Consider the following 14335-nt stretch of genomic DNA (forward strand, 5'->3'; position numbering starts at 1 on the left):
AATAAAATCCGACAAGAAATGTGACATAGCCTCCAAGTCGGAACACTGAGGGCGCCGTCACCACAAACTGTTGTGTCCTTCATGTGGAATGACCACCCATACACCTTCTTAGCAAGTCTGAGTAAAATCCAGTAACAATCAAGTTATTGCATAAATAAGCATTTTTGCAAATTTTGACATGATCAGGGTGACCTTTGACCCTGTAAAAGGTGGAACAGTGAGGGCAGCATTATCAATAGGTATAGGTGTATAGATATGACTATGATACATTTACATACCAAATTTGAAAAAAATCGGTCAAGAAACAAGGCCAGCGTCGCACACACAAGCAGACCCTGTTAAATTTACCTTTTCATGTATAAAGACGGAACAAGCGAGAGCGCCACCACCAAAAACAATGGGCATCTTTATTTCACTATAATGCACCTTTTGGCCAAATTCGAAGAAAATCTGATAAGAAATGTGGCTGATAGAGCGCACACAAGAAATGTCACATGGCATCCAAGTCGGAACACTGAGGGCTCCGTCACCACAAACTGTTGTGTCCTTCATGTAGAATGACCACCCATACACCCTAGGAAGTCTGAATAAAATATGTTGAGTAACAATCAAGTTATTGCATAAATTAGCACTTTCGCAAATTTTGACATGATCAGGGTGACCTTTGACCCTGTAAAAGGTGGAACAGTGAGGGCAGCATTATCATTAGGTATAGGTGTATAGATTTGACTATGATACATTTACATACCAAATTTGAAAAAAATCGGTCAAGAAACAAGGCCAGCGTCGCACACACAAGCAGACCCTGTTAAATTTACCTTTTCATGTATAAAGACGGAACAAGCGAGGGCGCCATCACCAAAAACAGCAGGCGTCTTGCTGTTACCATAATACACCTTCATGCCAAATTTGAAGATGATCTAAGCAGAACTGCAGCCAGTAGAGAGCTCACAAGAAAATCTCTGCGGCTGACGCGGACGCGGCGCAACGAGGCCAAATCCATAGTATCCTCCGAACTCTGTTCAGGGGATACAATGACTGTATTCGATGCAAAAAATTCTTAATAAATTCATTTGAATTCGAAACAAAATCCAAGCTCTAAAAGCGAACCAAAGCGAACCCATTCAATGCGTACCGCATCATACTGTGTCAGACTTGGAGCATTTGAGTGCTCTGTGAAGAAAGGAGACACTTGTATCTCATGAGTTCTTTTTAGAGGGGAGTCATATATTTTGTAGCAACAGGGTCATTCATTTGGCGCACTTAAGCTACTTACAGATGTTCCAAACAAGAGAATGAACTCTTTGCATTACAACGCATGTGTGTGTTACGCGCATTCTTCTCGTACCAACTTCTGGTACAATTATGGTTTGCCTTTGGAGCACATTGGGAAGTGATCCATTTTTGGCTTGTATAGTACAGTATGGTATACTTCAGGAGTGTTCGAATGCTCCTCTGGCGCGGGTACGGCATGGGTACAGTACGCTTTAACCCTAAAAAGGCCGGGGGGGGGGGGGGGGGTTGAATCAACCCCCCCCCTCGACATTTTTCGCGACTACTCCGCCGCGCGAAATTTTTTGACCGCGCCGTTCGCTGACTTTTTACTTTCAAGTCTCGCGCATCTTTTGACACCATTTTCGGAAAATCGCGCATACCATTATGACGCTGCATGACATTTTATACATGCCTGTCAGGCCAAAAATGGCTCAAAAACGTGATTTTGTGTACAAAGTCTATGCAAATGGAGTTTTCTCTTCTTATTCATAAAGATATGATTATTTTCACTTTCATAGGCTGAAACTGATTAATTTTAGCATAATTATGCTTGAAATAGATTCTGTCATAAATTTTGCGGAAAAAAAAGGATAAAACAACAGGTCGAAAAAACAAAGAAATACATAAGAAATTCATAAAACAATAAAATACACAAGAAATTGACTTTGATACCAATTTTTTTTCAAGTACATTGTTAGGAATGCTACAAAGAATGTTTTCACCAAAAATTAGGATTCTAGGAGCTTTAATTTCTGATTTAGAGCAAAATATATGATTTTATGCATATATTAGCATAATTAATTATGACAAAAGTTTCCATTTCTTTTTGTATAGCATGGTAGAATACGCCACAGGCAATGCACGTGCCAAATTTCATAGCGATTGCGCGATCTATGGCCGAGATCTCGGGGGGGGGTTGAATCAACCCCTCCCCAGCCACAGAACACCCAAAAAAGCCCGGCCTGGTTAGGGTTAAAAGAGCGCTTAAATGCACCCCAATACTCGTACTTGGCCGTTATTCCTGTAACGTGATGCTCCTCAAACACACAAAATCTTTTAGTTAGGACATGTGCGGATAGATGAGGGCACCCCTTGCCAAGCATCATAGATAGCGGGCCTGACTGAATTGCAGTTAAAGAGCTCGTAATTAGGCCTAACTCTTGTGAGTGCTAAAATTCTTCCAGTGAATGTACACCTGTGTGCACTTGCTTCGTACGCATGGCATTGAGGACATTGCACGTGGCATACTTCACTTTCAGAGTTTATCAAGTTTGGCTCATTGGTAGCCGTGAGTCCTATTCATTGATGATAAGCACCATGTACACATAAAATGTTGGGAGCTAATTTTGCCTATCACAAATGGCAACATGGCTGTGAGAGCACAGCTAAGAACAACAAACTATCTAATTGGAATTAATTTAGTTCAATCACACACACGGATTCAATGACTCTACTGGATACTTACTTGGCACTTTGTAGAAGAGTTTGGTGTGGGGATGGCAATGATGGTTGCAATGTGTGAATCGGAGGCACCATTGATGTTGACTGGGAAGACGTTGTTCTCTGCCTTATACCATCATTCCCTAATAATGCAGGAGACCAGTTAGACCGTGTCCTATTCACTGCCTCTTGACTCCGTTTGCTGCATGCCTCTTGCTTTGCTTGGTCCTCTGGAGAAGGGGTGCACACCAGGTGAACTGTGCATTTATCTTTCACATCATTCTGTAAAAATACGCCAAAGGAACGAGAGTATCTGTAAAGTTTCTCATTTGCTTTCAAATAAACATGGATATTGGTTACAATATATTTGTTTACAATTTGACTCTATTCCCAATGAATGCACTGAAAATGCACTGCTTTATAAAGTATGTGAATTCAAAGAAGACAAACACCAAGCAATGTCTCTCAGTTCAGTGCTCATTTACATCAAAGTGGGGCAGTTTGTCAATCAATTGCAATAAAGACATCTTGACGAAGACAAACACCAAGCAATGTCTCTCAGTTGAGTACTTATAAACGTCAATGCGGGGCAATTTCTCAATTACTTTCAATAAACTTGATGGAAGAATACCATTGATTTGATGATAGAAATATAGATATACATGTATGCATAAATATATTCATAGTATATAGTAAGGATAATAATGAACAGTTAAACTAACAATTCTAATTATCATTCAATTCATGATAATAATTAGCATTTTTGTTTGTATTTCATTATAATAATCATTGTGTGGAATTTGGATATTGCATTTCACTGTTTTCATGGAACACTGTGTGTGTGTGTGTGTATTTAAATTGTGTGGTCTGATATGTGTGGGTACAGGAATGCGATACTATAAAGTAAGAAATGTTCGTGGCATAAAATTGTCACAAATTGCAGTTGACTGCCCTTTTCACGCAATGAAATTTTGGAATAGCAAACTGCCACTGGTATTCAATGCCTATCATGTAGACAAGAGTTTTCGCATGTATATCAATTGCGCAAATCTTGGCTCTCCTGAAATTTATGAACCTAAAAATGCACTTTAACATTTGGGATTTTACAGTATATGGAGCGATGTGAAACTAAAGAACAGCTTTTAGAGTTTAGTACATTGTAAACGATAATCTTTGTTCATTTTATCAACTACACACAAACTTATTCATACTCAGTTTTACCAAGGAGGTTCAAGAGTAGAGTTCCAACTGGCTACAATTATTCAAACAGCTGTCAGTTTTCTTTGGATGCACGAAAGAATTCCACAAGAGGACGTGCATTGCCCCTTTGATGACTGGGGGTTGCTGCCGCCATCTTTCTGAGCAATCTGAAGATTAATTGCTAATGCTACGATTATATTGGGCTTATTTTGCTGTTTCTATACCTAATGAATGAAATTTCACCTAAAGTTGTGTGCAAAAGAATAAATCTGAGCTATATCGAATGTAAGTGTTTGAAATTACGCTCCTGGAAAACTGACTTCATCACTTTTTTTATTTTGTCAGACAAATAAACCGATATGGTATAATCTTCCAGTTTAGTTCTTTTTAATTGATATGTCATAATAGTCTAAAGATATGTCACAGTCACTCATCATCACACCAGTTTTAATCCACATCTGCATAGATTTTTTTTAAAACAAGGATGGCCGGATTTACCTAGCAGCTCTCATGCCCTCCCACCATCTCTTCTTTCTTGGGCATTCTCCTTTCTCAAATGTAAACATTTTGTTTAAATCATTTCAATTCCATACTTACAACTGTCAGAACATCCTTCAAGACCAGATTATCTTGTAACAACTTGCCGGAGAATATGATTCTTTGACTTTGTTCATTCTGGAAAAAACATAGAAGAAAACATTTAAAAATGAACATACTCAGAATCTAGAAATGTCATTGTGGTGACTGGTATGCCTCTGCCATTATACATGGTTCTCCTGATAGGTCTATAATATGTCATGACAATGTGTAACGACAGTTACACATAACTGGCATTTTACAATGACATGTTTATCATGTTGTGTTGTGTGTTTACTTTCCTTGAACTACGTTTATTTTGGAAGGATGGCTACATTGTTTAAGATAGAAGGTTTTGGGGGATTTGAGGATTTTTACTTGACCTTTGACCTTTTCATTAAGTTTATGCATTGAGTAATTTCAAAAGGTATGGAGAAATTAGAAATATCGCTATGGTGAATGTATGTCTCTGCCATAATGCTTGGTCCTCCAATAGGTCTATAATATATCTTGACAATGTGTGATGACAGTTTAACATGATTGGTAAAATATCAAAATGACAGGTTTGTCACAAATGTGTTGGATGTTCACTTCCCTTAAACTAGATTTAATTGGATGAATGGCTCAGAATATAAAGGACGGACGGACAACCTGAAAACATAATGCCTCCGGCGACACTTCATGGCGGAGGCTTAAAAATGCAATTTTGATATTGAATAGTAGAATCTTAGCATTTAACCTGAGCTTTAAACCTTGACCTTTTACTCTATGACCCTAAAACCCCCAATTTTGGACTGAGCATTTTCTGGCCTAGGCCTAGGCTATCATGCATAAAGTTGAACTACAGGACTCATGAGGTGAATGCAGGGCATGTGCATAACTTAGAGCTTTGTGAAACAAGGTTAAAGTTGTGCATAAAGTTACATGCATGATTTGGGGACTTAGTATGCTTGACTTCACTCTTGTATCTTTGTAAGCATCCCCCTTGTCAAGGTAACAAGGCAAGTGCCAATATGCGTCTCGCCCATTTGCGTAGAAGAAACTACTGTTTTCTAACTCCAGGAAGTTCACTGACCCCACCCAGCGTCCTCGCCAAAAAATGAAGTACGCGTGGCGGAAAAGTGCCGTCAGGCAGTTTGAAATATTTACGCGTGGTTGCTCAAACTGAACATGTGGTCGGGTCGTCGGGGGAAGAAACAGCGCTTACACACCGATATGCGCATGCGCGAGAAGCATGCACAAAAAAAAAGAAAAAAAAAGAGAAAGGGACAATTGGTGCGACATCGCGCTGTCAACGCTGCGTTATAATGTCACAGCTTGGTAGCTAAAAAAATGTTACTAAAAATGTCCGAAATCATCCCTCCGTTTGAAACAGATCTTATGCTGGGCCCGACACTAATGGTGGCCCGGGGCCACCAAAAAAGCACATCGGGCCATCAAAAAAGCACGTCGGGCCACAAAAAAAGTCGGATGTTTGCCTTTGCTTTTGGAAATGAACAGCGGTTACAATCAGCTCCATACGATGCTAAGATAACTGTCGGATGTTTGCTTTTAAATTTCGAAATGAATAACAGTAATATTTAGTTGCGTTCGATGGTAAAATTAACGTTTGATGTTTGCTTTGACGTTCGGAAATGAATTACAATAATTATAGTATTCAACTCCGTACGATGATAAAATGAATGCCGGAAGTTTGTTTTTACGTTCAAAAGTAATTAACAATAGAATTTAGCTCCGGAAGATGCTAAAATAAATGTTGATTGATCCCTTTCACGTTCAGAAATGAATAACAATACTATTCAACTCCGCACGATGATAAAATAAATGTCTGATGTTTGCTTCTACGTTCGAAAGTAAATAACAATAACTTTCAGCTCCGGAGGATGCTAAAATAAATGTCAGATGAGTGTTTTTACGTTCGGAAGCGAATAGCAATAATATTCTGCTCCATACGATGCTAAAATAACAGTCTGGTTTTTGCTTTTAAATTTCAAAATTTATAACAGTAATGTTCTGCTGCGTTTGATGATAAAGTAAATATATGATGTCTGCCTTGACGTTCAAAAATGAAAAACAGTATAACATTCGGCTCCATACAATGCTAAAATAATTGTCAGATGATTCATTTCACTTTCGGAAGTGGACAGCAGTAACAGTTGGCTCAGTACGATAATAAAATGAATGACGGATGTTTCCTTTTAAATTTGGAAATGAATAACGGTAATATTCTGTTCCGTACGATGCTAAAATAAATAACAGATTGTTGCTTTTACCTATGGAAATGATTAACGGTATCAATCGGTTTAGATAGATGCTAAAATGAATAGCGGATGTTTGCTTTCACGTTCGGAAATGAATAAGGATAACATTCAGCTCCGTAAGATGCTAAAATGCTAAAATGAATGTCGGTTGTTTGCTTTTAAATTTAAAAATCGTTAACGGTGTAATTCGGCTCCGTAAGGTGCTGAAATACTATAGTAAATGTTGGATGATTGCTTTTACAAAGAGAAATGAATAACGGTAACTTTCGCCTCTTTACAATGCTAAAACAAATGTCGGATGTTTACAAATGTCTGCAAATGCTCCCACTCTCTCATTTCAAACTAAGTTTTGATCACCTAAATAGGCATCAACTTTTATGATAATCTATAAGCCTATTTGCTAAATCTTAGAACTCAGAATAATGGTACAAGATGATTGAATTTTCTATTCATTTATTTCAGACATGGGTACCTGTATCACTTCAGTAATACTTTCTTTTTATTTTTTAACGGACCGGTATCACACTGCAACGCTACGTTTAGCTTAGCTCTGCGTCGCTGAAAATGTGATTTATAGTCTGCGAAATCATCTTTTCTTTCATGACAATAGTGGATACATATCACTTAATAAAGTATTGGTTTGCATAACTTTTTACACTTTCTTTTGCGTTTCTTTTTTCATTTCAAGGATTGCACTAATTTGAAGAAAAGAAGAAAAAGAAAGAAAATATTGGTGCTACTTTAACGAAGCGTTAACCCGCCATAAAAGCTGCGTTTACATTAACTTTGCGTTGCTGAAAATGTGACTAAAAGTCTTCGTAATTATCTTTCCTTTAATGCAATATTGTTGATACTTGTCACGTAATAAAGTGGAAGTTTGCATCGCTTTCATCCTTTACTTTTGTGCGTTTCTTTCTCTATTTCAAGTCTCACACGATTAAGAAGAAAAATATGAGTAAAGGAAGAAGTTTTGAAAAAGAAAAGAAAAAGAAGAAAACATTGATGGAACTATAACAAAACGGCATCGCGGTATCAAAGCTGCATTTATAGCTTAACTTTGCGGTGCTGAAAATGTTACTTCCAGTGTCTGAAATTATGTTTTCTTTCATCATACAATGACATAATTGTTGTTATTCACCATGTAACGTGAAGTGAAGATTTGCATCTTAGCACTATTTCCTTTCATCTCATTTTTTTTCTCTTCTTCAAAAATCACGCTATTTAGAAGAATGTGGAAAGAAAACGAAGATGAGGGGAAAAAAAATAGTGCAACAATCGCAATGAAGCAGCATCCATGCTCTATCAATGCTGCATTTAGTTTAACTAAACGTCTCTGTGAAGTGACTTAAGTGTCCAAAATTATTTTCTTTCATGACATGATTGTTGATATTTATCACGTAACTAAAGCATAAATTTCAATCGCATTTACATAATTTCTTTGGCTTTTTTATGTCAAGAGTCGCGCACTATAGAAGAAAAAGTAACAGCAAGAAAAGATTAAAAGAAGAAAGTATTACTGGAACGAACTGAGCGCAGAGTCAGCCGCCTTGCACTAAATGTGACTTTGAAAATATCTTCGAAATTATCTATTCTTTTATGACAATATTGTGGATACTTATCACTTAATAAAGTGAGGGTTTGCATCGCTTTCATACTTTCTTTTGCGTTTTTTTTTTCAAGGATTACACTGATTTGAAGTAAAAGGGAAAAAGAAGAAAATATCAGTGCAACAAGATAACAGAAGCCCGGCATCTCGCTATATGAAAGCTGCGTTTTAGCTTCCTTGCGTCACTGAGAATGTGACTACAGTTCATTTTATTTTATCATTCAAGAATCGCGAAATTTAACAGAAAAGAAAAAGCAATAAAATAATTAAAAAGAAGAAAGTATGAGTGGAACAAACTCATCGCAGAGTCAGTGACATCACACTATCAATGCTTTTTGTCGCTAAAATGTGGCATTAGAGTTCGAAATTATCATTTTGTTTATAATCGTTAGTACTTTATCAAGTAATAAAGTGCTGGTTTGCATCACACTTTATCCTTTCGTCTATTATTCCCTATACTTCAAAGATCACGCGATTTAGGAGAACATGGAAAGAAAAGGAAGAAGAAGTAGGCCTAGCCTACATGTAAAAAAAATTGTGCAACTATAACGAAGCGGTATCTGCAACTATCAACGCTGCATATTATGCGTCACTGTGAAGTAGAAATTCATCAACGGTCTGGTGCATATTTTGGGTGGAACATTCGGAAAATATTCAATGAAATAAGTAAGAAGACACATCGGTGCAAAAACAAAGGAAGTCTTTATCACCGTTGCGTGATTTATGTTCACGTGTCGATGTGCACTGCAGGTGAAAGGCTTTTGAACTTTGTTTCCCATGTATCGTGGAAACCCAATATAGATGGTTTAGATCTAGGCCTACGGTGATCTGATACACCGTTGTAGAACAAAATACTTGATAAATCATAAACTATTTTCTCAGGTCCCAATTAATTAATTTCCGTTGTGTTGTGTCAGTTATTGACTGCTAATAATAAGAACAAATTGTCTTCTTCACAAGGATCTCGTCATACCGAGTTTCACTGTTTTCATTTTCGCGTGGCGTTCGGTGCTACGAACTTCGGTTTACTGCTTTATTTTCGTCGTTTTTCATACCTCTCATTTGGTAGGATTTCTTTGATTAATATTATTTTATCCATTCTCTTTATATTTCGTAAGTATCTAAAAGTAATTCAAACTTTTCACATTTTCGTAATGGCAATTTCACCGCTTCGCTGCAGTATTTTCCAAGGAAGTTTGATTGCAGCCACTTCGGTGTGCTGTGTGTTACTTTTGTAGTTATTGTGGTGTCGGGGAGGTCGTTGAGATTTTGTAATTTGTTTGCTATAGGTGTTTATCTTGAAGTGATAATGGTTGTCGTGTTTCCCAATGTTATAGGAATAGGGGAAAACTATTCTGAGTGATGGTGATTATGATTAGGGCCTACCGATGCTGGTGTAAAAGACAGCTTGCTGCGAATGCTCAGCATACGTGTATCGTGGTCCTTCGTCTTATTTCATCTTTTCCTATTTTACTCTATTTCCCCTCGCATGAATGATGAAAATAAAAATTGTATACATGTCTACCTCACAACAAAAAGAACCACGTGCTAGCAACCTTCGTAAAGTTAAATCTAATTGTTGATTGCCAGCAAAGAATAAGGGGGATATACGACAATAAATAGAAGTGAAAAAGATTGTCTGCAGTCTCTTCGAATAGAAGACGCTTGACATCCCCACCCCCTCCCCCTTGCGGAAATTTCCACAAAACCAGGTGCCAGACGAAAGAATGCGCGCACTAGAATTCTGTTAAGAAACAAAGTGTAAATACCCTGGAAATATCGATCGAAGAAATAGCTCCGGAGTAGAATTAAAGGAATCATTACAAGGATCATGATTCTATTAATTTAGTCTTTCTTTTGACCCATATTAGAAACATCGAACAGTCGATCATAGTCCGGGATAATAGTGTATACTTGATTATTTTAGATGTTCCTGAACTATAGAAAGGGATTGATTAATCACTCGATTTATGGAATCACAGAAAGACAATAATTATGAAAGGGCACGACTCGTTTGCAGACACAAATTCACTACGAGTATGTGATATGCAGCCACTACCGGGTTAGACAGTAAAATCACAATGTCAAGGTCATTAAAACTGCGTATTAATTTTCAAAGTTTGAAAGAACTTTACCTATGAACTGTGACGGTCCACTTTATACAGAGATGATTTGGCTATCAACATTCGTTCGTTTCTTGTTTTGTTATGTCTTGTCCAATTGTTTGCCCGATTGGCCCGATTGGGCCACCAAAATCATTGATTTTTTATTTTTTGGTGGCCGAAAAAAAATCAAGAAAAACATAAAAACTAAATCGGTCATACTAGACATACAAAAATGAATATTAAGCATAACTGAAGTGATACAGGTACCCATGTCTAAAATAGATAAATAGAAAATTCAATCATCTTACTGTTATTCTGAGTTCTAAGATTTAACATAACATAGGCTTATAGATTGTTATAAAAACTGATGCCTATTTAGGTGGTCAAAACTTACCTTTGAAATGAGAGAGCGGGAGCATTTTAGACATTAAATGTAAACATCCGATATTTGTTTTAGCATTGTAAATAGCCAAAAGTTACCGTTATTCATTTCTGATTGTAAAAGCAATCATCCAACATTTACAAGTATTTTAGCACCTTACGGAGCTGAATGTTATACCGTTATCATCTTCAAATGTAAAAGCAAACAACCGACATTCATTTTAGCATCTTACAGAGCAGAATGTCATCCTTATGCAGTTCCGAACGTGAAAGCAAACATCCGTTAATTATTTTAGCATCTGAGCCAATTCATCATTTCCAAATGTAAAAGCAGCAATCTGTTATTTATCTTAGCATGTACGGAGCAGATTATTACCGTTATTCATTTCCAAATTTAAAAGCAAACATCCAACATTACTTTATTTTATTATCATACGGAGCCGAATGTTACTGCTGCCCGCTTCCGAAAGTGAAATGAATCATCTGACAATCATTTTAGCATCATACAGAGCCAAATATCACTGCTATTCACTTCTAAACGTAAAAGCAGTCATCTGACATTTATTTTGGCATTCCGGAGCTGAATGTTATTGCTATCTGTCCAAAGTAAAAGCAAACATCCGACATTTATTCAATCATCGTACGGAGTTGAATATTATTGTTATTCATTTTCGAACGTCAAATGGATCATGCGACATTTATTTTAGCATCTTCTGGAGCTAAATGTTATTGCTATCTACTTTCGAACATAAAAGCAAACATCAGACATTTGTTTTATCATCGTACGGAGTTGAATATTATTGTTATTCATTTCTGAACGTCAAAGAGGTCATCCGACATTTATTTTAGCATCTTACGGAGCCGATTGTTACCGCTGTTTATTTCTAAAAGTAAAGGCAAACATCCGAGAAAAAAAAGGACTCCGAGGTTGAAACGTACGAAAAAAAAATACGAATTTTAGAGCTGCTGAGTACAGTAGTAATTTGTGCTTCCAAAGATGGCAGCTTTGCGTACTGGATCACTCGCATATGGCTCGATCTGCGATCTGCTGCTCTGGGGATTGCGCGCGTATAATGGTAACAGTGGCAACTCTCAGTGATCGGAGAGAAGCGACCGTACATGTTGTGCAGCGGAATCTCGGTGAACATGGTATAATACTGCTCTCACTGTGCACCTACTACCTGCATATGCTGGCATGCAAAGTGGAATCGGTAATGTAATGGACCGCGTGCGATGCGGGTACATCCCACACGATCGACGATCTTGCACGCTAAAAGCGAGTGCCAAGCAAGTAACTGTCGAGAATGCGTTCGAAGGAAACAGCAAAAAAATATATACATATTTTTTTTTTAATGGGAAACATTACAAAAAGGGGAAGAAAGATAAAAACTCTGAAAATTACACGTGGCAGTCCAAATTTACGCGTGGCGCAAAATTGGTCGCCACAATTTACGCGTGGCGCAAAATTGGCTGCCACAATTTACGCGTGGCGCACCCACCATGCGTAAAACACCTGGCGAGGACGCAGACCCCACCTATGACCTTTGATCTCGTCGTGACCTTTAACTCGCAAAGAGACATTTACCAGCCAAGTTTGGTCACAACCAGACATATGATGGATCAAAAGTTATGAGCCGCAATCGAAATGTGCCATAAAAACTTAACATTGGTGATAAGCACAATCAGCGTATGCAATTATGACTTTCTCACTTAAAAAAATTGTAACTTCTAAAAGAATGCACCAACTCATAGGCGCCGGAAGTAGGGGGGCAGGGGGGGCGGCCGCCCCCCCAATCCAAAAAGTGGGGGGGCAAAATGCATTTTTGCCCCCCCAAAAAGCCCCCCCCCCAAAAAAAAAAAAAAATAATGATAACAAAAATAAATGAATAAACAAAGAAAATAAAATAAATATGTATATGAATAAAAGGGATAAAATATGGCTACAAACGGCAGCTTTTGGACTGTAAAATGTCAAAATTTTCAAGCTCGCTTGCTTCGCTCGCTCGCATCCAGCAGTTGAGCCCGGTGTGAAGCGAAAAACATAGCTACGACGGCAGTTGTTGGACTCTAGGATGTCAGAATTTTCAAGATCGCTCGCTTCGCTCGCTCGCATTGAATCGTTATGCCATTCTCCTAATGTTGCTGACAGTAATTGCCAGTAGTTGCGCCCGATGCCCCCACCCCTTAATTTCTAAAGCGAAAAATAAATATAGCTACAAACGGGAGTTTTGGGACTGTAAAATGTCAAAATTTTCAAGCTCGCTCGCTTCGCTCGCTCGCATTGAATCGTTATGCCACTCTCCTAATGTTGCTGCCAGTAATTGCCAGCAGTTGCGTCCGATGCCCCCCCCCTTAATTTCCAAAGCGAAAGATATACCTACAAACGGGAGTTTTTGGACTGTAAAATGTCAAAATTCTCAAGCTCGCTCGCTTTGCTCGCTCGCATTGAATCGTTATGCCATTCTCCTAATGTTGCTGCCAGTAATTGCCAGCAGTTGCGCCCGATGCGCCGCCCCATTTATTTCCAAAGTGAAAGATAAAGCTACAAACCCCAGTTTTGGGACTGTAGAATGTCAAAATTTTCAAGCTTGCTCGCTTCGCTCGCTCGCATTGAATCGTTATGCCATTCTCCTAACGTTGCTGCCAATAATTGCCAGCAGTTGCGCCCGATGCGCCCCCATTTATTTCAAAGCGAAATATGTAGCTACAATTAAAACTCCAGTTTTGGAACTGTAGAATATCAAAATTTTCAAGCTCGCTCGCTTCGCTCGCTCGCATTTTATTGTTATGCCATTCACCTTATGTTGCTGACAGTATCTAATTTTTCGATCGTTTCACACCGTCATTCCATAATCCATGTAAGGAAAACTTACAATGTTCCTCAATGACTGCGTTGTTGAATGTATCACATTCTGTAATGTATTGTAGTCCCATTATTGCTCACGCACACACGCACAGGCATACAGACCGTCAAAATTACTTTATGGTTCCCCCCATGTTTCGACCCACCGTACGCCACTTTACATATATATATATATATATTAGATGTGTGTGCGTGTGTGTGTGTGTGTGTGTGTGTGTGTGTGTATTGTGTAACATATGCATGGTCTAATCTTGAGCCCCCTCCAATGTTTGCCCTCCCAATCCAAAACTGCTTCCGGCGCGCCTGCACCAACTGACTTCAAAATTCACATGCAGCATGCTGAGACATCAATAATCACATGTGGTAATACAATAGCTAATTTCTTCTCATTTTCTGTTAATTATTCAACATTAATTACCAAAAAGTCGCCCAAAACCCATGTAATGCATCAAAAAAAGCGTTTTACAACTTATGTAAAATCAAGATTTGAGGTCCGAATTTTAAGTCAACCCCTAGTGTTTGGTATCAAATTAATGGATTTTTTCCTGGCATTGCTTGCATGCAATAAAAAACAGTGGTCCTTTCTGCTGGAGAAAGTTATGAGGTCTGAAGTCCCGTCATGGTAGGA

The 14335-nt window shown here is 38.1% G+C and overlaps 1 protein-coding gene across 1 annotated transcript in view; it reads right to left on the minus strand.

Annotated features, from left to right (window-relative positions):
• Positions 1 to 14335, minus strand: part of LOC139744274 (homocysteine-responsive endoplasmic reticulum-resident ubiquitin-like domain member 2 protein) — a 137535-nt gene that overhangs the window by 66667 nt on the left and 56533 nt on the right. The window contains exons 3-4 of the mRNA XM_071654720.1: positions 4513 to 4590; positions 2741 to 2997 (exon numbers count right to left, since the gene is read on the minus strand). Of these exons, the coding sequence (XP_071510821.1) occupies positions 2741 to 2997; positions 4513 to 4590 (335 nt within the window). The remainder of the gene's footprint in view (positions 1 to 2740; positions 2998 to 4512; positions 4591 to 14335) is intronic.

The sequence above is a fragment of the Diadema antillarum genome, unplaced genomic scaffold (assembly GCF_040938485.1).
Source record: "Diadema antillarum isolate AM-2024a unplaced genomic scaffold, OU_Dant_1.0 seq00001152_RagTag, whole genome shotgun sequence".
Lineage (NCBI taxonomy): Eukaryota > Metazoa > Echinodermata > Echinoidea > Diadematoida > Diadematidae > Diadema > Diadema antillarum.